The following is a 21,419-nucleotide window of genomic DNA, read 5'->3' as shown; positions in this document are numbered from 1 at the left end:
AAAGGAACACTTTCATTCAGGGGCACAGATCATGAGGAAACAGCAAAAAGACCGGACAAAGAACAGAGTCACAAAGCTTATAGAGGTACAGAATCACAACTGGCTGTGAAGAGAACACTATTTTAAAGTGTACTAAAGTAAATAATAAGCAGCACTAAGGATGTCACTGCTTCATTCTACAGAAATCATCTGATTGTGCACCTGAATCCAAACACTACTCTTCACCGTACCGTACATTTACTCCAGCTGAGATGAAATCTGCTCCACTTTTACTCCAAAATAAGATATTAATTCAGCATTGAGGGGAAATAAGGGACAGAAAAACTACAATAATCAAGGGAAACTTGGCTTTTTTGCTGTTAACTTCATGAGTTGTTTCATCTGAGAATTTCCAGGTGCTAGACTGACTCAGTAGTCTATGCACAATGACAAAAAAGACACAATTAAGACCACACATTATGTCTATTACACTAAAACCTTGGTACGATCCACTTTAATACTCAAAAAGCACCATAAAAACGTGTTAAATATTTAGACCAGCAAATGCATATTTAGGCCTTCTAGGACATCAGAAAGTGTAAAAATGCCAAGAAACAAAAGTAAACAAAAGTAATCTGGCTCACAACCTGAAACAATGTGAGATAACGATGATAAGTAATGGATCTACAAAATATAAAACATTTTAAGCAAATATAAATGAAATGAATGAAGATCTGTTGAGGTCTAGGGGTCTCCAACAACCAAAAAGTGGTCAAACTACCTCCAAAACCAGCAGAACTTTTACCCAGCAGCTGTAGGAGTCAGCTGCTTTGTTTTTTTATTGTGTTACATAGTGTTTGTGGTATCTGCTCAGACCTCCTCATCCACGGCCATCAGACATGGCTGCTGGGAAAGAGGACCGACGAACTCTCCGGCTATCGGCTCCACCATCAGCAGCAGGTCGGACACCGTGGCCACGTAACTCGTCTCAGGTTCCTCTCTGGTCACTTCCTCTGTGGCCACCTGAAGTTCAAAACACAAAATCAATGAATCTGCACAAAGCTGGAGGGGAAATACAGCCAAGCTTTTGGTTTGTTTACTTCCTGTTTTGTTTTGAAAACACCTTTCCTCAGGTTGTTTTTACTTCCTCCCGTTGTCGGTGTTTCCCTCCTTTTTGGACTGCCCTAATTCAGTCACCAGCCTCTCATCTTTCCAGTTACAGATCTTTGTTTATACGTACTAAAACTAACCATGCTTAGTTGATGAAACTCACACATTTTACGGTTGAGTAGTTGTGCTAAGTGACGATACCTACATTACTTGGAATGCTTGTTTTTTTTACCATAAACGGGCAAGGACTCACATGGTAACTTCACTGACTTTGAATTTAAATATTTCAATTAGAAATTCTGAAAAGTGCCACATAATTCAAAAAGTCTTAGAATAGAATCACTTTATTCATCCCTGAAGGGAAATGTCCTCCAATGCACTCTGGGGTTGAAAGTCTGAATTTCAAAATATTCCAAACTCGTCATTTTTAATCCTCGTATGAAAACAGCTGTTTGATGTTCCACAGGACTGATGTTGATCGTGCTCACCTCCCTCCAGCTGGGGTCCAAGGATGAAGGCGGCGGTGGGGTGACGGCCATCGAGGAGACGTTGAAGCCGATGGACTGACTGAGGTTTCCGGAAACCGCCGCCTGAACCAGATTATCCGTGATGTTCTTCAGCAACGTAAAGTCCTCCTCATCTGGAGAGAAAAACAGCGACAACGAGGATTTATTTTCACATCTACTTGTCTGAATCCACCCTTCAGACCTGAAACTGTTCTTCTTCTAACCGTTGGTGCCGTTGGTGGTTTGCTGGACCGGAGGTCTCTTGATCTCCACCTCCACCTTCATGCCCAGCGACCTCTTCCGGCGCCGTGCGTCCTCCCTGGTGATTTTGGTGATGTAGATCATGTTGGCGGGAACACCGAGGAACGTAGCGAGGTTCCGGACCAGCCTTTCGCCGAAGAACTCAGCCTCGGTCAAGGCGGGCAGGTTGAAGGCGATGACGAGGACCGGGGCGGTTCTGATCTCCACCGGTTTGGAGCCTCTCAGCGTCACCTTCAGCATCTTGTTGTCCTGGTCGAAGTAGTTGGTTCCTATGGTGGCGTTCAACTGAGGAACGTACTGACCTGGAGAAAGAAGGAAAATCAGAAAAATGACAACTGAACTGATGAGAAAAACCTCTTGGATGCTCAATTCTTTATTTGTTTTTAATCAGACATGATTAATCAAAGACAGAAAACCAGATTTCCAACATTTAACAATAGCTACTATTGATTATTGGTGACTTTTAATGTGAAAATTTTAACTGCAGAGCCATCGATCAAAGATATAAATGGTATGTTATGCTTAGAAATTGCTGACTAAGAATGAAATACATAACATTTGCAGCAAATTGCCTGAAATTTATGGCTTAGGAATTTCTTTTTTTGGTTGCTAACGATGAGATTTAGGCTACAACACCTGGAGATGCTTTCAGGTACTTGTGGTAAGGTAGGAAAACCACATTTATCAATCTAGAATAAGAGAAATTGCAGCGTTGCAGCAGCAATTTACATACCTGTCTTCAAAATATATACACATGTGCATAAAACAACGGTGTACTAGACAAAATGATAGAATGCAAACAGACTTGAAATGAGAAAACATGAACTCCCATGGTGTAAATTAAAGTTAAAAATAAAGCCAAACATGCAAAAGCACAAAGAAGCACAACAATATGGTGTCATAGTCACATTATTTGTGTCTGCAAATGTTTAATACCTGGAGTTATCGGCTTCTTCAGGGTGTAGTCACTTCTATCAGCGTTCCACTGAGCATTAGTTGGAGCGACCAGCACGTTGTCGACGTACACGTCCAAACGCTGGGGTTTGGAGTAAAAGACCGACACCACGACACTCTGCATGAAAGCAAAACAAAAACACAGCCAACCAAAAATGAAAAAAGACAGTGAAGCAAACATGAAGTGAAGATGTAGATTTGTGGAACTGTTTTATAGTTAGAGGTAGAAGTATATCGCTTCAAAAAGCTCTCAGCCTCACCTGTTAACAAGGGATTTAACTTTGGGTACCTTAAAGCTTTATATCGCTGTCTACACAGGGCTCCAGACTAACTTTTTTCCTCGGAGCACAGTGGCCCCTAACTTAAAATTTTAGGAGCGCAAGCGGAAAACTTAGGGGCGCACACCAAAATTGACTTGCAAAGTAAATATTCACATTTCCTCTCATTTTCACTGTATTACTGATAAATACCAGCACAGCAAATGCAGAAACTATGTTTTCAGTTTACAATTTATTGTGCAGCAGTTGACACAACATAACAAGAAAAGCACTCAGAGAGCAGTACTCCACCAAGGCTGCTCAGTTGATGTATCATTTCCGACGGATGAAATCTGTCATAAAAAAGACCGTGTGCTGAGCACAGGCATGTGTTATGCATGTGCACGTTATGTATTTATATCAAATCATGTGTAAATTACTCTTATAAAGGTCTGTTGATCAGTTCATCAATTCTGGCAAGCCTTTGTTTTACAAGTGTCAAAATAACCGTTTCCTCCAGGCTTTTATTTTGAAGGTGTATTTTTAATGCCATGGGCTTTTATTTTGTGACCAATTCAGTGGCACAGGAAGTGTTTCTCTAAGAAGAGGTTTCCTGACATGACGAAGACGCTGAAAAGTCTGAAAATTCAAGTAAAGACAAAAGAAAACGGTTCCACGCTGTTTCTGTCCAGCAAAGGATGTGTCTAAACTTAGAAGCAGCTGGAATGGAGACAAGAAAGGAGGGAAGGACAGAAAGGTGACTCTGTGTTCACAATAAGGCTGAACGTAAATAAAGGCTTCACCGTCATTCGCCCCCTACTCTCACACACATTGGCCCGCTTTCTTCTTCTTTGGTGTTCGTCTCCTTTCTTCTTCTTTTGGACTTAATGTTGGTAAACCAGCTCATTTGCGCATTACTGTCTACTGGGCGGAAGTGTGAAGCAGAAGTTTGGCAGCAATAAAAAATACTCAATAGTAATTTTAAAAAAAAAAGAATCGGCAAATTTACTGGTCACACATGCGCGAGTAGATGAAAAATTTACTCTCAAATTTTGGTCGCAAAATGCGACCATTTAGTTGCAGTCTGGAGCCCTGCTACAAAAAGTCAAATGTTTGTCGTCATTTCCTTTAAAGGTTGACACTGTAGAGCAGAAAACAAACTCAAATGAAGCTGCAGAATAAGACCTGACAGATGCCAGATGTTGACCTTAACTGGAGGGTTTTTATGTGTCAGAATCTTCTTTATACCACATCAGGGCCAAACCTGCTGTATTTTACATGCAGAGTGACATCAAAGTCAAACCTTGGGCCAAATATCGGTGAAGAGTTGGCTGCTCTCCAAGGGTTTATTAGAGCTGTGATGAGATGTCACATAAAAGTCAAGTAAAAGTGTCTTTTATGCGGGAATAAGCTGAAAAATGAGTGAATGTACTGAAGTATGATGAAAACTCGACTAGTTTTTACAGAAATATTACACAAGGATGTGCACCAGGAGCCCAGTTTCAGTGTTCTCTGGACCTTATAGCTCATTTTATCCTAACGTCACTTTATTCTGCACATTATTTTGATGGATGTATAGAATGTTTATATATTATGCACATAAGCTTTATTCTCTTTTTATTGCATTTTGATATTTTGACGTGTTTATAATGTGTTCTGATAACTGCATATTTGATCAGTTAACTGTACATGCTTGTTATTATTTGACAACTGCATGTTTTTCCTTTTAAGCAACAAGACTCAAGTTTCATTGTAGAAAAGAACGACTGTGACAACGACAGTAAGGGTTTATCTTATCTCTCCTGGAAGCAGTTTGGGTTTGTTGGTGCTGCCGTCTCGACAGAACACAACAAACTCTTTTGCCATCTCCATTAATTTTTCTGATTTGTCTCTGTGATTTCTTCAAACCGACCTATGATCTTAAAAACTAAGTGTTTATAAATATAATGACAACTGACTATCACAATTCAGAGTATATTTCTGGACCAATTAAACCTTGTTGGCGTTTAGTAACATCAATACCAGATTAGAAGCAAGACAATGGAAATTTTGTCTCGTTTTCAGGCTGATTCAGTGGATTTATAACCCATGATCAGAGGATAGGAGGACATTTACTGGGTTCACCACTTTGATCCTGAAGCAAAAAATCAAAGCAAACAGTGGAAACGCTTCAGTTCTTCAAACAAGTGTCGGTCCAGGGACCTTCTGTGTTTTAGGACAGTGAGTGTTTGTCGTCCGTGCTGTTGAGGAGCTGCTAGATGTGACCTTGTTCTGGAAACTTCAACATCAGTGCACCGACCTCTGATGGATCAGCGTTGAGCATCATGAGGCGGAGCTTCTGCGGACTGACGCCGGTGAAGAAGACGTCGAAGTAGTGGTCGGTGGCCATGATGCCGTGGAACAGAGACACCCTCTTCTGGCAGGTGTAGCCTGAACACCAGCCGTGATCCTGAGGACCTGAACACACAACCACATCAAAAACACGTTCTTCTGCTGCTTCAGAGCGCAGTCGTACCACGAAAACTCTGAATACCGTTGATCAGATCCACGAATCCGTCTCCGAGCACAGCGACGGGCGACAGACGTCTGGTCTCCGTGTCTGCGTCGAGGCTCTCGATCACCACCATCCTGTAGTTCAGATCGAAGCACATGTAGCTCTGCCAGGAACTCACGTAGGTGCAGTTTTTCCTGATCACACCTGAAAGCAGCATTTTAGGAAACAGACTGATCTTTAGCATGTTCAGAGAGGAGAGTGAAGGTTTTTAACTGTTAGTTGAAGGACAACATCTTTTATCACTAGGCTTATTTAGCAGCCTAAGAATGAATTAAAACTCTCAGAGATGCAAACAGTTCCTGGGTGTTTCTTTGCTCCTGTAACAATTTAACTCACTGTGGGTTCATTTTTCAGGATAATATAAATCCTACACGTCTATGGAAACACAACAAAAATAACTAGAAGAGGAGAAAACTCAGGAGTATCTTCTGTGCATCATAGTTTAGTTATGATGCCATAAATCATACAGAATGCAAAGCAAAAGTTGCATTTCTTGTATTAATTGAAAAAAATAGAATAATTATGGACAACATTTACCTAATACCGTAGCTTTTTTTACTTTATACCTTTTTACAGCTTCAAACCTTTGCTCTGTTTACTCAACACATTAATTCCAGAAGAATATTTCACCATGCTGAATGTATCTCCCAAGAACCTGCTGACTACGCGCTCCTCTGTAAACCATTTTTGAGCCATGCTGCATTAGTTTTACTGGTTTCTCTTGTTGTCTTTCCTCCGTGTAAACACTGCCTGCAGTTCAGTTGAAAAGTCCCTGAGATTTTACCACAAGACTGTGACTGCAGTTTAGTAAATCATGACTTCTTGGATGTGCCGAGGAGGGCAGAATGTTCAGTTTTGTTTCAGAATCTTCAGTTTTTTCTGCATGTTTTTCACAATTTTTGGACTGACACCTGTAGAAAAAAGTAATCCCAATGAAATACCACCATTTAAACCTGAATTTGATTGTATTTCAAGAAGAAAGTCCACTTCAGCAAATTATACATCAAAAGATGATACATTAAAAGTTGAAAATCCAACGATTCTTTCTCTTTTTATATTTTGTGACTGAGAAATGGTGTAATTGTATTTTTGAAACGGTAACATGCCCTAAAACCCTCTTGTGGATTTTGGGATTCAGTGGGTATAAAAGAATAATTTTGCAGAATAAATGTCATGATTTGTTGTGAGCTAATAGTTTAAACTGAATGCATGGATGATTGTTGCACTAATTTACCAGTATTTTAAGCTTAGCTTTTTTAGGATAATAAAAAAGTGGTAGAGCTGATGCTAGCTGAAACTTCTTTCTCATTTCCATTACCAGCTCCCACTGTCGATCAGAATGTGAATCTGTTCATTTCCCTCCTGCAGTAGAGTTACCTTTGTTTGGAGCGATCTGGTCCACTGGGATTCGGCTGCCGTTGGGGTGAGTGAGCATGACTTTGGGGATGCGATAGTCGCCGAGGCCCCTCCTGGGATCTCCGTTCCACTCGAACTCGGACTGGGGCACCACAGCTCCCACTGCTCCCAGCAGCGACCCGTCCAAGTCCTTCAGCATCGTCTTCTTCTTCGCATCACACTCCATGTCCACGCAGTCGGCAGGGTTCACTTTACTGAGGCACAGACACACATACGATTTTATCAGACGTTTAAATAAAAACAGTAGAAAAGACTCAATCTTCTACCATAGTTTTAAAGGTTTTGATATAATACACTTTGTTTTTGTTGATTTACACACTAAATGTGCAGCAGTGAGCTGACAAGTACAACCTTAAAAATAAAAAATCTGGAAAACAACTTTGAGAACATAATTTGGTTACTCTAGCTGCTTCCAAATGGGTGTTTCAAATGATTTATTGTGTTACCGAAAGCTCACAAGTTATGATGCGTTTGCTAACATTATCAGAATGCCATGGAAGTTCTGTTTTGGTGGGTGGTAAATGATACATTGTAATGTTATTTGTAGAGGGTTTTTCGTCCTTAAGGAAAATGTTGAGATTTCCAATGGCCTCCTTGTCACTATGCTTTACCTGCTCATTAGCATGCTAAATGGTTAGCCTCAATGGTTTCTCGGTGTCTATGCTAGCAGCAGTGTTTCCACAACTTACACTAAAGCTTGGAGTCACTTAGATATGTCCTTGTTTGTGAAAGAAAAGCATTTTTTTCAATGAAGACAACTTTAAATGAATGATAAATCCAGTGTAGACATAGTTAATGTGGTAAATGACTGTTTTAGCTGGAAACAGCTGATTTTTAATGGAATATCTCCATAGAGGTACAGAGGAACATTTCCAGCAACCATCACTCCTGTGTTCTAATGCTACATTGTGTTAGCTAATGGTGCTGAAAGGCTCATTGATGATTAGAAACCCTTATACAGTTATGTTAGCACATGTGTGAGTTTTCATGGAGAACATGAAATAGTCTGGGTGACCCCATACTTTTGACTGATAGTGTACGTCTGACGCCAACCCTAAAACATAAAATATTTTGGTTGTGTACAGCTTCCTATGTTGTAATTACGACCTCACAAGTTTAATCTGAAGGCAGCGTCTTTAAACTGAAGCCAACATGTCTAATTTTTTTGTGTTACCAATACTGGCAGAAATGGTGGCTTTACTGTTAACAACCTTCTACAAACTATTATTTTGCACTACACTGCAACTCTAAAGGGATATTGCACCATGCTGAATGCATCACCTAGTAACTTTCCAACAAAATGTTCCTCTGTATGTCATTGTTAAGCCATGCCACATTTATTTAGTTGTGCCCTCTCAGCTCTGTGTACACTGCTTGCAGTTCCTAAATTTTGCATGCAGTTTATAAAGCTAAACTGAAAACAGTGCAGGTATAACAGCATTTAACGCTAATTTGCAACAGCCTTAGCAAGGTCTTTACAAGAAGAAAAAGTTAATAAAGTGAGGTAAAGACCAAGAAATACCAGAAATAAAAATAAATATGCGTGTAGCAGGATGTAAAAAATAATAATCTGTTAAAGTGCATTAACTGACCCCACATCAGCCCTGTGGACAAAGATTTTGGCTTCCTCTGTGCTGTCAATGATCTTCAGTCCTGAAACCTCCACCGGATGCTGCAGATCTTCATTCAGAGGGTTGGTCATGAACATGAAGTTCGCCTCACCGGAGCAGACGTTTCGGAAATTTACGAACGTCGTGTCTGGAAAGGATAACGGATATGAAAAAAAAAAATCAGGGCTCAGGAACACGAGGAGAAGCTTTGACATTTTTAAAAAACATTTTAAACCCAAAACTCTTTGCCTGAACCCACCTGTGACGGTCATCAGGCCTTTAATGGCGTTGTAGTTCATGTTCAGGTGGTGGGGTTTTTTCGGGGCAGTGTTGTGTGCGGAAGCAAAGTTTGGCCAACAGACTCCAGATCTGCCTCCTGTGAAGAGTGAAAACAGAGACATCAGGTAAATAAATGATGATTCTTTATGAGCTTTAACAGAATGCTTCCATTAAAACAACAACAATAAAAACTGTTTTCAGTGAGAACTGGGTTAAATCAAATGTTCCAAATCTAAAATTCTTCACACGTTCTTTAAATACGCAGTAAACCTCAATCAAAATATGAATATCCTCTAAATAAATCTCGATACATTTGTGTTTTATGAGGCACCTTTCGGAGGTCGAGGAGCCCGATGGCTGGCGCTGGTGGCCAAATTAAAGTCGGAGAAGTCCAAACCGGGCGAACAGTTGAAGTTCGGGCTGCTGCCAACAAACAGCGAGTTCTGGAGGAAGAGGAGGATTTTAAAATGCGTCATGAAAATCATTCCCAGCTAATCAACAAAAGGTAGTCAGAAGAAAACGTCTCACCTGGACTTTCACAGTTTTATCAGCGAATGCGTGAGACAGCGAAGGAGGAGCGAAGGTCAGCGGCATGATGCCCATCCCGTTATCCACCAGCGTCACGTTGGAAATAACCATGTTCATGATGGTCTGCAGAGCAGGAGCACAGAGATCTGTTGTCACGTTTAGGTGTAATCTAGATGCTAGTGCATCTTTACTTTGTCAAGGAACCGAAACTTTAACCTTCACAAGCAAACAAATATCAAGACTCCTATTAAAGGAATGTCACCTGAGTAAATGGAAAAAAACTGTGAGAAAAAAAAAATTTTTCCATGAACATTCTGTAGTTAAGTCATCGTTATTTATTTAGCACTTTTAAACCACAAGCAATAACCCAAAATGCTTTTAAACAGAGAAACAAGCTCAACAAACAAGTTTAAATATTCATTTTAAGAGCAACAATATCATCAATTTAGTGGACCAAGTCAATTATTAGGATTAAAACTGTTCAATATTATTAATTATAAAAATAAAATGTATGTGACTCAGCTAAATGTTAAGATTTAGACCACAGATTTACCCGATTAATTTAAATATTTAGGTTAACACCTTACCCTTAACAGTGTCTAAACTGGATTTCTGATTAATTTAATGTTATCTGCATTGAACAAAACTGTCTTTCTTTTAAAAGTAAGGACATTTTTTCTAGTGACTCCAAACTCTTGAATGGTAGTGTACTGGTGTTAAAGTTGCTCTATATTAGATAAAGCTGACCTACACTTTGTTCAAAAGTTTGGGGTCATCCAGACAGCTTCATGTTTTCCATGAAAACTCACACTTTTATCCATGTGCTAACATAACTGCACAAGGGTTTTCTAATCATCAATGAGCCTTTCAGCACCATTAGCTAACACAATGTAGCATTAGAACACAGGAGTGATGGTTGCTGGAAATGTTCCTCTGTACCCCTATGGAGATATTCCATTAAAAAAATCAGCCATTTCCAGCTAGAAAAGTTACTTACCTCATTAACAATGTCTACACTGGATTTATCATTCATTTAATGTTATCTTCATTGAAAAAAAATGCTTTTCTCTCAAAAATAAGGACATTTCGAAGTGACCTCAAACTTTTGAATGGTAGTGGATAATACAAATTTAGCTGACTAATTATAACATTACGAATTACTATTTTCCTTGGATAGAGCTGTGGATCTTTTTTTTTTTGAAGTAAAATGTTGCAGTTAAAAGTGTCAAAATTAGCAAAAAGTCAGGCGATCTCATGTAAATTTTGTAATGGTTTGTGTTTGGTGTATAGCTTCACTCTTACAATCAAATGTTCCTCCACCACTTACAATTTAAAGAAAAATCTCACAACACACTCTTTGTTGATGGCTTTTGGTTGTTCTTGGTGGTCTTAATACTCAGTATTTAAGTATCTAAGTATTAAGTGTTTTTACACTTTACTAAATCTAGAGTTTGATCTTACAAGTTCTTGTGCTGTTCTGTCTTGTTTCTTAGTATATTTATTTTACAAATAGACTTGATAAGTTTCTACCTTGTTTTCTGTCTTCTCTTCTGTCTTTTGTACATATTTTAGTTGCTGTCTATCTTGTACAACATTTTGGTCAACTCTGGCCATTTTAAAATATTGGTAAACCTAAACGACTGAAAACCTTCCTTCAGTTAAATCACAGTTACTTGAAGATTAAATGTCCAGATTTTTCCTTTTCCTTTCCTCACATCTTTGCAGAAGAAGCTCAGTCTCCATACCTGGAAGTAGATGCCGTAGTCGAAGCTCCTCCAGATGAAGAAACCCTGGACGAGGCTGCAGCCGGGCAAACCGTCTTTGTTGAGGTAGACTCCGTACAGACCGCTGTGGGCCTCGTTATCAATCCACTTCTCGTTGTTATTCACATTACCTGCATGGGAAAATACAGCTTTGGTTAGTCTGCTTACTGTTCAGAAATGTTTTCAATTTCAGCTTACTGAGGTGTTTTCTGAACCTGGACATGGTTCTCCATCGATGCGATACGCCACTCTCTCATAACCCGCTACGATGTTGTACTGCAGCACGACGTTTGTCCCTTCGTTGACCTGATATTTACAAAATGTTTTCAAAAACATTTCAGATCATAAATATAGGGATGCATATCTAAAATACACAGACATGAACAAAAACTGGCATACACTTGTAAAGACTATTATACCATGATGGTCTTGAGTATCCAGTGACTCCTAGAAGTCTTAATTTTCTATGATGGAATCGATGAAACATGCATTTCTGTCATGAAAACAATCAAACACTTTGGTTTTTTCCTGGAAATATGAGAAAAATATACACACGTGGACAAAATTGTTGGTACCCCTCAGTTAAAGAAGGAAAAACCCACAATTCTCACTGAAATCACTTGAAACTCACAAAAGTAACAATAAAAAAAATTTATTGAAAATTAAATAATCAAAAACAGCCATTACTTTTGAATTGTTGATTAACATAATTATTTAAAAAAACAAACTAATGAAACAGGCCTGGACAAAAATGATGGTACCTCTATAAAAGATTGAAAACTATTTGACCAGAGTGACATGATTAACTCAGGTGTGTCATTTAATTGACATCACAGGTGTTTCCAAACTCATAATCAGTCAGTCTGCCTATTTAAAGGGAGACAAGTAGTCACCCTGCTGTTTGGTGAAAAGGTGTGTACCACACTGAACATGGACAACAGAAAGCGAAGGAGAGAATTGTCCCAGGACATCCGAAAAAAAATTATAGACAAACATCTTAAAGGTAAAGGCTATAAGACCATCTCTAAACAGCTTGAAGTTCCTGTGACAACAGTGGCTCATATTATTCAGAAGTTCAAGACCCACGGGACAGTAGCCAACCTCCCTGGACGTGGCCGCAAGAGGAAAATTGATGACAAATTGAAGAGACGGATCGTTGGAATTGTATCCAAAGTGCCCAGAGCAACCTCCAAAGAAATTAAAGGTGAACTCCAAGGCCAAGGTACATCAGTGTCAGATCGCACCATTCGTCGTTGTTTGAGCCAAAGTGGACTTCATGGGAGACGACCAAGGAGGACACCACTGCTGAAAAAAACTCATAAAAAAGCGAGACTGGAATTTGCAAAAATGCATGTTGACAAGCCACAAAGCTTCTGGGAGAATGTCCTTTGGACAGATGAGACCAAACTGGAGCTTTTTGGTAAGGCACATCAACTCTATGTTCATAGACTCAAAAACCAAGCATACGAAGAAAAGAACACTCTCCCTACGGTGAAACATGGAGGAGGCTCAGTAATGTTTTGGGGCTGCTTTGCTGCATCTGGCACAGGGTGTCTTGAAAGTGTGCAAGGTACGATGAAATCTGAAGACTATCAAGGCATTCTGGAGAGAAATGTGCTGCCTAGTGTCAGAAAGCTTGGTCTCAGTCGCAGGTCATGGGTCTTCCAACAGGACAACGATCCAAAACACACAGACAAAAACACCCAAGAATGGCTGAGAGAAAAGCGTTGGACTATTCTAAAGTGGCCTTCTATGAGCCCAGATCTGAATCCCATTGAACATATGTGGAAGGAGCTGAAACATGCCATTTGGAGAAGACACCCATCAAACCTGAGACAACTGGAGCTGTTTGCTCATGAGGAGTGGGCCAAAATACCTGTTGACAGCTGCAGAACGCTCATTGACAAATACAGAAATCGTTTAATTGCAGTGATTGCCTCAAAAGGTTGTGCAACAAAATATTAAGTTATGGGTACCATCATTTTTGTCCAGCCCTATTTCATTAGTTTGTTTTTTTAAATAATTATGTTAATCAACAATTCAAAAGTAATGGCTGATTTTGATTATTTAATTTTCAATAAATTTTTATTTATTGTTACTTTTGTGAGTTTCAAGTGATTTCAGTGAGAATTGTGGGTTTTTCCTTCTTTAACTGAGGGGTACCAACAATTTTGTCCACGTGTGTACATACAGCACCTTGAAATGTCAGTTTTGGTGATGTAGAAAGTTGTTTTTAGTTAAGTTTTTTTAGTTTCATGAACTTTTAACTTCTCCTGAGTGACGACAGCTGCTGACTCCTCTGAGCCAGTTTAAATAGAACCATTAGATCCACTCATTAGATTCAAACATGACAGTGGGAAAGTCTGAGGAGCTCAGCAAAGACCTGAAAAATTAAATCCTCAACTTGAAAAACTCCGCAAGTCACTTGGAGCCATTTCAAAGCAGCTTCAGATCCAGATTCATGACTTTGTCAGAATATAGTTCATGGTCCAGTTGTGTTTCTGCCTCCATCAGGAAGAAAACTCAAACTATCACCTGCTGCTGAGAGACGATTGGTCAGGATGGTCAAAAATCAACCAAGAATCATCAGAAAGCAGGTCTGAATGAATGAGAAGCTGCTGGAACACAGCTGTCAGTGTCCAAAGAGTTTACATCAACATGAGCTGAGAGGATCCGTGAAGAAAGAAGTTCTTCCTCTGGAAGCAGAACCTTCAAGCTCCACTCAAGTCTGCTGATGATCACATGGACAAAGAAAAGGCCTTCTGGAGGAAAGTTCTGAGGTCAGATGGAACAAAAACTGAGCAGAAATATGTCTAGAGGAGAGAAGATGAGGCCTTTAACCCCAAGAACAGAACACCAAACCTACCATCAAGCATGGTGGTGGCGGTATCATGCTGGTTCACTGGCTTCAGACTGTATGTTGGACTGGTTTTGGACTTTCTTGGGACTGGTTTATGTTTGGTTTCAGTCTTGGTTCTCCTGGTTTTGAATCTGTTTTGAAGTTGGTTTAGGATCTATTTTACTCTGGATCTGGTCCCTCATGGATGGTTCTTGGACTTATTTTTAGAAGTAGTTTAGGTTTGGTTTTGGTTCTGATTTTGCACTGGCTTTTGACTTTTTTAGGACTGATTTTGAACTTTTGTTTGTAAAATTGGTTTCAGCTTTGGTTTAGAAGTGGATTCAGACTGTATTCTGACTGGTTCTGAACAGAACCAGAATTAGAGATTGTTTTGCTGTGACAAAGACTCTTTAGGTTGAAAGACGCCATCAGAGTTTCAGGAGTCATTGGAAACTCAAGACTACCATGATATACATGGAATATATGTACATTTTTCATGACTCTACATGATTTATGGTGTATTTTTAGTAAAATAACCTCGATAGCAGCGTTCCAGTCAAAGTTAAAGGACTCCTCTCTGTCCTGGTAGGATCCCGGCCAGAGTGACATCATCACCAGGTTCCTCCTCACGGTTATATTATTACCCCAAATCCTGAAAGCTGCAACCACAAACATGATGTATTTAATCAAGATGTTCCTACAAGAAGTGGAGCATCCAATAAACAAGCAACTAAACCCAACCCCAAACCCAATGTTTTTCTGGGAGAGCGCTTTAGTTTTTCATGTAAAATAGTTGTTTTGATGAGTTTAACAAGACAAATTGGGAAAAAGGCAGATAATCCCACGTAAAACTGGTTAAAAAAAGTTGTTGTTGTTGGTGTATCAGTACTTTAAAGCAGCGTTTACCTTCTCCAACGGTGTGATAAACGACGTTGTCATCGATGTTCAGACCCTCGGTCCCAAAGACGCCGATGGCCGGAGAGAAGCCGTCGTGGAAACCACAACCCTTAACGTACGACTCTCCTCCTGAAACCTTTAAGCACGATAAAACAATATTTATTTCATATTTCACGGATACTTCTTCTCTGAGTAACAGGCAGTGGTTATCAGGACGATTTTTGCACCCGTTTGATTCAGGTAGATGCTAAAAACGAACATTATTTCATCATTTTGTGCACAAATCTTGACCATTGCACTTCAAGATTTCACATTTCAGCATATTTATACAGATAGTTTCATCAAATTCATTCCTCCAGAACAGTTTCCTGCCTGTTTTTCTGTGATATTTAGGTAGTAAAGTGTGCTGCTGTACCTGTCCCAGGTTGACGAAGGCCAAAGAGTATCGTGGGTCACTGTAGTCGGTCCAACCTTCCTGACCAGAGCGATAAAACTCCACGTTGCTGATCTGAGCTTTGCCTTTAGGAGGAAAACATGATGAAGAAACATTGGTACCTATTAGGCTATTTGTGGAAAGCTGCCGGTACAGGGTATAAAATATCTAATTTATGTTTAATTCATGTGTCTGTCGAGTCCAAAATTGGTGACTGTGTCCATTGTAAGAAAAAACAAATCAGTGATTCCAGAACTGGAGGAAGACCCCACACGTCAAAGTTCAAATAATCCACGTACAAAATACTAAAACATGCAGTTGTTGTGTAAATGTACTTGTCCTGAGACCAAATCTAAAAAAAAAAAACTAGGATGGAGAAGGTTAGAAAGTATTTTTAAAAATCCTAAACGAGTCTGGAGTTTCCCTTAAAATTTCATTGTTCTCTTGTCCCACCCCCTGATCACCAAACTGAGTCTCTAATTAAAACAATTAAAATGAAATTTAAATCAAATGAAACATTTTTGGGATTATTTTTTCATTGATGTCTCTGAAAATTGTGGGAACATTTTTTTTAAATCAACAAAATATTTTAAATGATAAATAACATGCATGAAATATGTGTCCCACAACAACTCTGTTGATGGCATTTTTGTAGTTTTGTGTCTCATTTTATGTTTTTTTTTGTTTCATTTTTGTGGTTCTGGGTTTTTACAGTTTTCTGACAATTTATTGAAGCTTTACGTTCTTAAAACGGAGCATTTTTACAGTTTTAAGGTCAGATTATTGCTTTAGTTGCTACATTTGATGATCATTTTAGGAAAATCTATTTAGTTACTTTTGCTTGCTTGAGTTTTTGCAGAGTTTGAGGCACAAAAGTTACAAAAATAAACCCAAGAAACACAATCTTCTGTCAGAGCACAGATCAGTCTAGAAGCTGCTCGTACCTCTGTAGTCGATTCCCTCCCAGGAGTAGCTGCCGACCAGCAGTCTGGCTCCGAACGACTCCTCCACCATCTGAGGATAATCCTCACCCACGATCTTTATGTTTCTGGTCACCAAACCAACGTCAGCAGCCAGAGTGTAGGACCGAGATGAACCCGACACCGAGTGAGTCTCAGCTGGACAGACGAGGGAGGAAACACTCAGGTAAGAATTTCACTAGTTAGGCCAGGTCACCTTTGAAATGTCTGTGGAAGCACTTCAGCTTATTTCAGGGTAATTGAATAAAAATAAACTAAAGGTGACATTTACAACTAGAATATTTTAGCTTTCTAAAATGCTTCACTTTGATCCATAACATGTGTACATTCTCCTAGATTTATCACGCACACACTGTAAATATCTGTAAAACAAAATAAAACCAACAAAAAACCCTGTAAAAAAATAAAATAGGCTAAAAAACTGCAAAAACTGTAAAACACAATGACTAATATCTGCAAAATAATGATGTATTTAAGTGATTTAAGTGCAGAAAAACAGTGTGATTTTATGGTCAAACATTGTAAAAGAAAAAATAACACAGATTCTGATGTAAAAGTAAAAACAACAAACATTTCCTAAAACGATTTTGAAATACTTAATACACAATCATTCTTTCAAATAATGTCAATTACCTGAAAAACAATTATATATATATATTTAGAAGATTTAAGCAAACACAGTATTTTTAGTGTTGCTCATTATAAAAGAAGAAATGACTATTTTTAAGATATTTGATTTGGATAATATTTACAGTTTTGCCTGTTTTTTATTTGTGTGTTTGTTTATTTTAAGTGCCAGGATCTAACTTCTATTTTTTAATGATTATAAAAGATCATTACAAAATTCTTTTAATTTAAAAAACACAGGGAAAAACAATATAACATAATTTATTAGTTGAAAACTGGTTTAAAAGCTTCCGAGGCACTGTAAAATTCTCTAAATGTTGTCGTCTAAAATGGTTTCATATCAGTTTCCCATTCTTAGGTTGTGAGCTGACCGATGTGTGTGTGGGCCAAACTGTGGTTCAGGGTCAGCACGCGGCCGTTGGCTGACACAGCGGTGATCTGACGTTTCTCTGTCTCGTTTGTGTTGTAGCTGGTTGTAGAGACGACGACTTCATCTCCGACCTGCAAACAACGAACACAAGCAGCATGTAAACAGCTGACAGGTTATAAATGGAGCTCATCACTGCTGAGGCTGCGCGAGGAAGTTTCAATTAAAAGCTCCTGAAACGCTGAACGGAAGTCAGAGTAAAACGTGACCGACCTGCCAGTCGACCGGCTGTGTCAGCGTCAGAATGTTGGATCCAGCGGCAGCAGTAGCGGCCAGCTTAGTGTGATAAACGTTGTGAGGTTTTCCATGAAGCTCCAGAGTCCCAAACACACCTAGAACCAAAAACAGTAAACATCTGTCAGTAAACATGCACATATTTACATATTTATCCCATAAAAATAATCCATTCATGTCTTAAAATAGCTCAGAAGTGAGTCTACATCTTTGCCCTCCTTCAGAATAATTGAATCTATTAATGAATTCATTCATTAAATAAAAATATATTCATATTCCACAAATATCAAATTGTAATATATTCCATGATGTATTAAACCACATGCAAGGAATTAATCAGGAGTTCAAAGAAAAGAATATGAAATAAATTATTACATTAATTGTTTTTGCTTTTATTTTTATTTTAACAATTCATACATTTTTCTATAGATTTTTTGTGTTTTTAAATTAAATGTATCAAAATTTCAAAAGGCATCAGTTTGCATGTCAAAAATCTGCATTTTTATAAACAGCAAATTATTCTTTTGTATGAGCTTAATTGTAAATTACTCACTATTTACTGCATTCAGATAGTTCAGATAATATTTAATTTATATAAAATATTTTATATATATATATATTATTTTACAGAAATGTGTTATTTGAAAGACAAAAGTATGCAAATAAAACGCTAGAAATGACAGATAACTGTTTCAAATGTTAGTTTTTTCTATGATTTCTAGTAAATTTTCTTGCAAATTTTAGGAGATATTTAGTAAAATAACCTAAATAAATTATACATTTAATTTCTACATGTCCACACGTTTGGAACTACTGCTTGTGTTAAAAATGCAGTTTTCATTTTTTTTTAACAATATGTGATTATTAAATGACATTTTTGTTTTACTGTATTTCAATCATATAAAATATATTTATTTTTTGAGATTTTTTTTTTACAGTTTTTTGTAAATTTCAGTATTCCGTTGTTTCTAACAATGTGTGATAAATCAAAGAATAAATAAACCGAGGATGGATCAAATCTTCACTGTTGTTTTTTGGGGATTTTTTTTCTTATTTGTTGAATTCTGGACTGAAGTTGTGTTATCAATTAGATCATATTTTAAGGAGCACAGCTGTAGTTGTATATTAATTATTATTATTATTACTTTACTACTCCGAAAGTGTAAGTTTTTGGTGATTTTTGTACACAACTGAAGCATTCTTTTAATTCCATATTTAGGCCTTTATGAATGTTTGAAAATGTCGTTTATCTCTACATGTGGAAATGTACACTACTGTTCAAAAGTTTGGGGTCACCCAGATAATTCCATGTTCTCCATGAAAACTCACACTTTTATCCATGTACTAACATAACTGCACAAGGGTTTTCTAATCATCAATGAGCCTTTCAGCACCATTAGCTAACACAATGTAGCATTAGAACACAGGAGTGATGGTTGCTGGAAATGTTCCTCTGTACCCCTATGGAGATATTCCATTAAAAATCAGCTGTTTCCAGCTACAGTAGTCATTTACCACATTAATTATGTCTGGACTGGATTTATCATTCATTTACTGATATCTTCATTGAAAAAAAAAGAGTTTCTTTCAAAAATAAGGACATTCCTAAGAGACCCCGCACCATAAATTCTGTTTCAGTAGTAAATCCATCATGTATTTTGTAGTTCAGGTGGAAACATGGTTTTCTCACCGAGGACTTTGGATCCCTGGTTGGGTCCGTTGGGAAGAGGCCAGTCAGGAGTTTTGTGGTTTCCCCTCAGCCTGACTTCCAGCTCACCTCTGAACGGTTTGCCTTGTGAACCTGCGATCAGCCGGCCGCCCTGAAAAACAGCAGCAGAGACGAAAACATCACCAGCTGTGATCCTCTTTATCTGCTGTTAGCAGCTAGTACTTAAATGCATATTGTTATATTTAATGTTACACAGGCGTCACATACTAATTAAAAAAAAAACTCTGAGCGTTCTGTTGATGCTGCTGGAGACTCAAACTGTCAAACTGTGGAATAAGTGCAGTAATGAGAATATATAAGAAGTGAATATGTACGCCTGTGTGGGTGAGGTTTAATGCTTCATTACTTTATTCTAGTGTTTTATCCATTTTTTATTCATCTAAGCCATTTTGATATTAATTAGGCCTAACTGTTGATGAGGCACTGACTGGATTGCATTTTTAATTTCGTTGTACTTCTTACAATGACAAAGTTCTGTTCTATTCTTTGCCAAACTGACATTCACTCACAGCAAAAGCTCGTTATGGAATTAAGGTTATAAGTAGAGCCAATTAACTGTCCGGGTATTTATCCAAAATGATGTAGTTTCTATGGCGACAGAAAGAAAGTATTTGCAAATTAAAGCAGCATAGTAGTGTCATATTATTGATTATATCAAAAAATGAACAGAACAAACACCTTTAACCACTAACCTGAGGTCTCTAACATGCACTACACTGAGTCACTACTTGCTGCCTCCTAGTGGAGTTGGAGGACATTACAGATGGCAACATCCACCCGACATACAGCGCTTCACAAATTTAGTTAGTTAATTTCATTCATTTACTAAAGTTTCCAAACTTCCAAATGAAAAAGAGCAGAAAGAAGAATAAACTGTTGTATTCTGCCCCTTTATAGGAAATAATCAGCTTACAAGGAGCATTAAAGTAAAACAACAAACAAAATGACTGAGAGGCGTGTACAGCCACTCTCAATCCTATCAGTCTTCTCTCATAAACATTATGATACTTTTAATTACATTCCTTGTATTTTAATAATTTTAATTACATTTTTAACCCTCTGATGCACAACATGGGTCAAAAATGACCCAAATCCAACGGAAAATGAACATCTCTGACCCTCACTGTGTATCAAAGGGGTAAATCTTGCATATGATTTAGATTATTTTGAAATTATTAGACCATCTCTGATAAAAACAAGAAAACACAAATATTTTTAGAAATCTGCCAAAAGCTTGTTTCAAACTAAAAAAAAACCCAAACAGTATTGCTATTTATTAAGCAAATAAACTGGAGCAAGTAAATAGTCCCTATTCAAATATATTAGCCAGAAATCTTAAGAGTTTGTATATGAGAAGTCAGAAGTTAATCAACAATAACCTAAAACCAATACAACATTTTTTCTGTGCAGGATTTACTATTTATTCAGGGTTTTTTTTGGAAAACGGTAAATTTGAAAACTAATGGATGACAACAATAACAGTTATATTTCAGCATTAAAGATCTTATTTGATATAAGAGCTCACACATACTGGTGGATCAACCATTACAGAAACATAAAAAGATATTTTGGTAATCAGCGGTGGCGACGATAGGGAGATTCCTCCTCACACTGACCTGGATGGAGATGTAAACGGCGTCGATAACAACCTTCCTGAACTGTGGAGTGGATCGAGCCGATCTGCTGGACGAAGTGTTGATGGAGTCGGGAATCTCCAGAACTCCGATGACCGTCAGTTTGTTGAGACGAGGCGTGTCCACGTCCAGAACCACCCACATCCCTGTGGATTGAAATAAATATTTGGTTTTTATTGTGCATTTTCTCTAAATCTCTGAGCTTTTGTCAATGAATTGTCATAATTTGACTCTTTTCTATGATCAAATTTTAGTTAGTCTAGTTTTTTGGGCTGGGTAAGCTCAGGCTAAAGGCAATAAAATCAGTAAACAAACATTAATTACTATTAAAAGCCAGCAGCCAGCTAGAGTAGCTTAGCATAAACACCGAACACAAGGACATTGCTAACTTACCTAAGCATC

General features: G+C 38.1%; 1 protein-coding gene across 1 annotated transcript in view; it reads right to left on the bottom strand.

The window, feature by feature from the left end:
• Positions 1-21,419, bottom strand: part of LOC110967792 (fibrocystin-L) — an 82,671-nt gene that overhangs the window by 2,644 nt on the left and 58,608 nt on the right. The window contains 21 exon segments of the mRNA XM_051955531.1: positions 856-1,002; positions 1,578-1,729; positions 1,820-2,158; positions 2,793-2,928; positions 5,367-5,524; positions 5,601-5,765; positions 6,999-7,231; positions 8,630-8,795; positions 8,907-9,023; positions 9,258-9,369; positions 9,455-9,577; positions 11,200-11,348; positions 11,433-11,523; positions 14,594-14,715; positions 14,963-15,089; positions 15,369-15,472; positions 16,331-16,504; positions 17,365-17,494; positions 17,634-17,752; positions 19,345-19,474; positions 21,000-21,163. Coding sequence (XP_051811491.1) covers positions 856-1,002; positions 1,578-1,729; positions 1,820-2,158; positions 2,793-2,928; positions 5,367-5,524; positions 5,601-5,765; positions 6,999-7,231; positions 8,630-8,795; positions 8,907-9,023; positions 9,258-9,369; positions 9,455-9,577; positions 11,200-11,348; positions 11,433-11,523; positions 14,594-14,715; positions 14,963-15,089; positions 15,369-15,472; positions 16,331-16,504; positions 17,365-17,494; positions 17,634-17,752; positions 19,345-19,474; positions 21,000-21,163 — 3,158 coding nt within the window.

Source organism: Acanthochromis polyacanthus, chromosome 11 (assembly GCF_021347895.1).
Source record: "Acanthochromis polyacanthus isolate Apoly-LR-REF ecotype Palm Island chromosome 11, KAUST_Apoly_ChrSc, whole genome shotgun sequence".
NCBI lineage: Eukaryota > Metazoa > Chordata > Actinopteri > Pomacentridae > Acanthochromis > Acanthochromis polyacanthus.
Note: the sequence above shows the minus strand (reverse complement) of the source record. Positions and strands in the feature narration are given on the sequence as shown.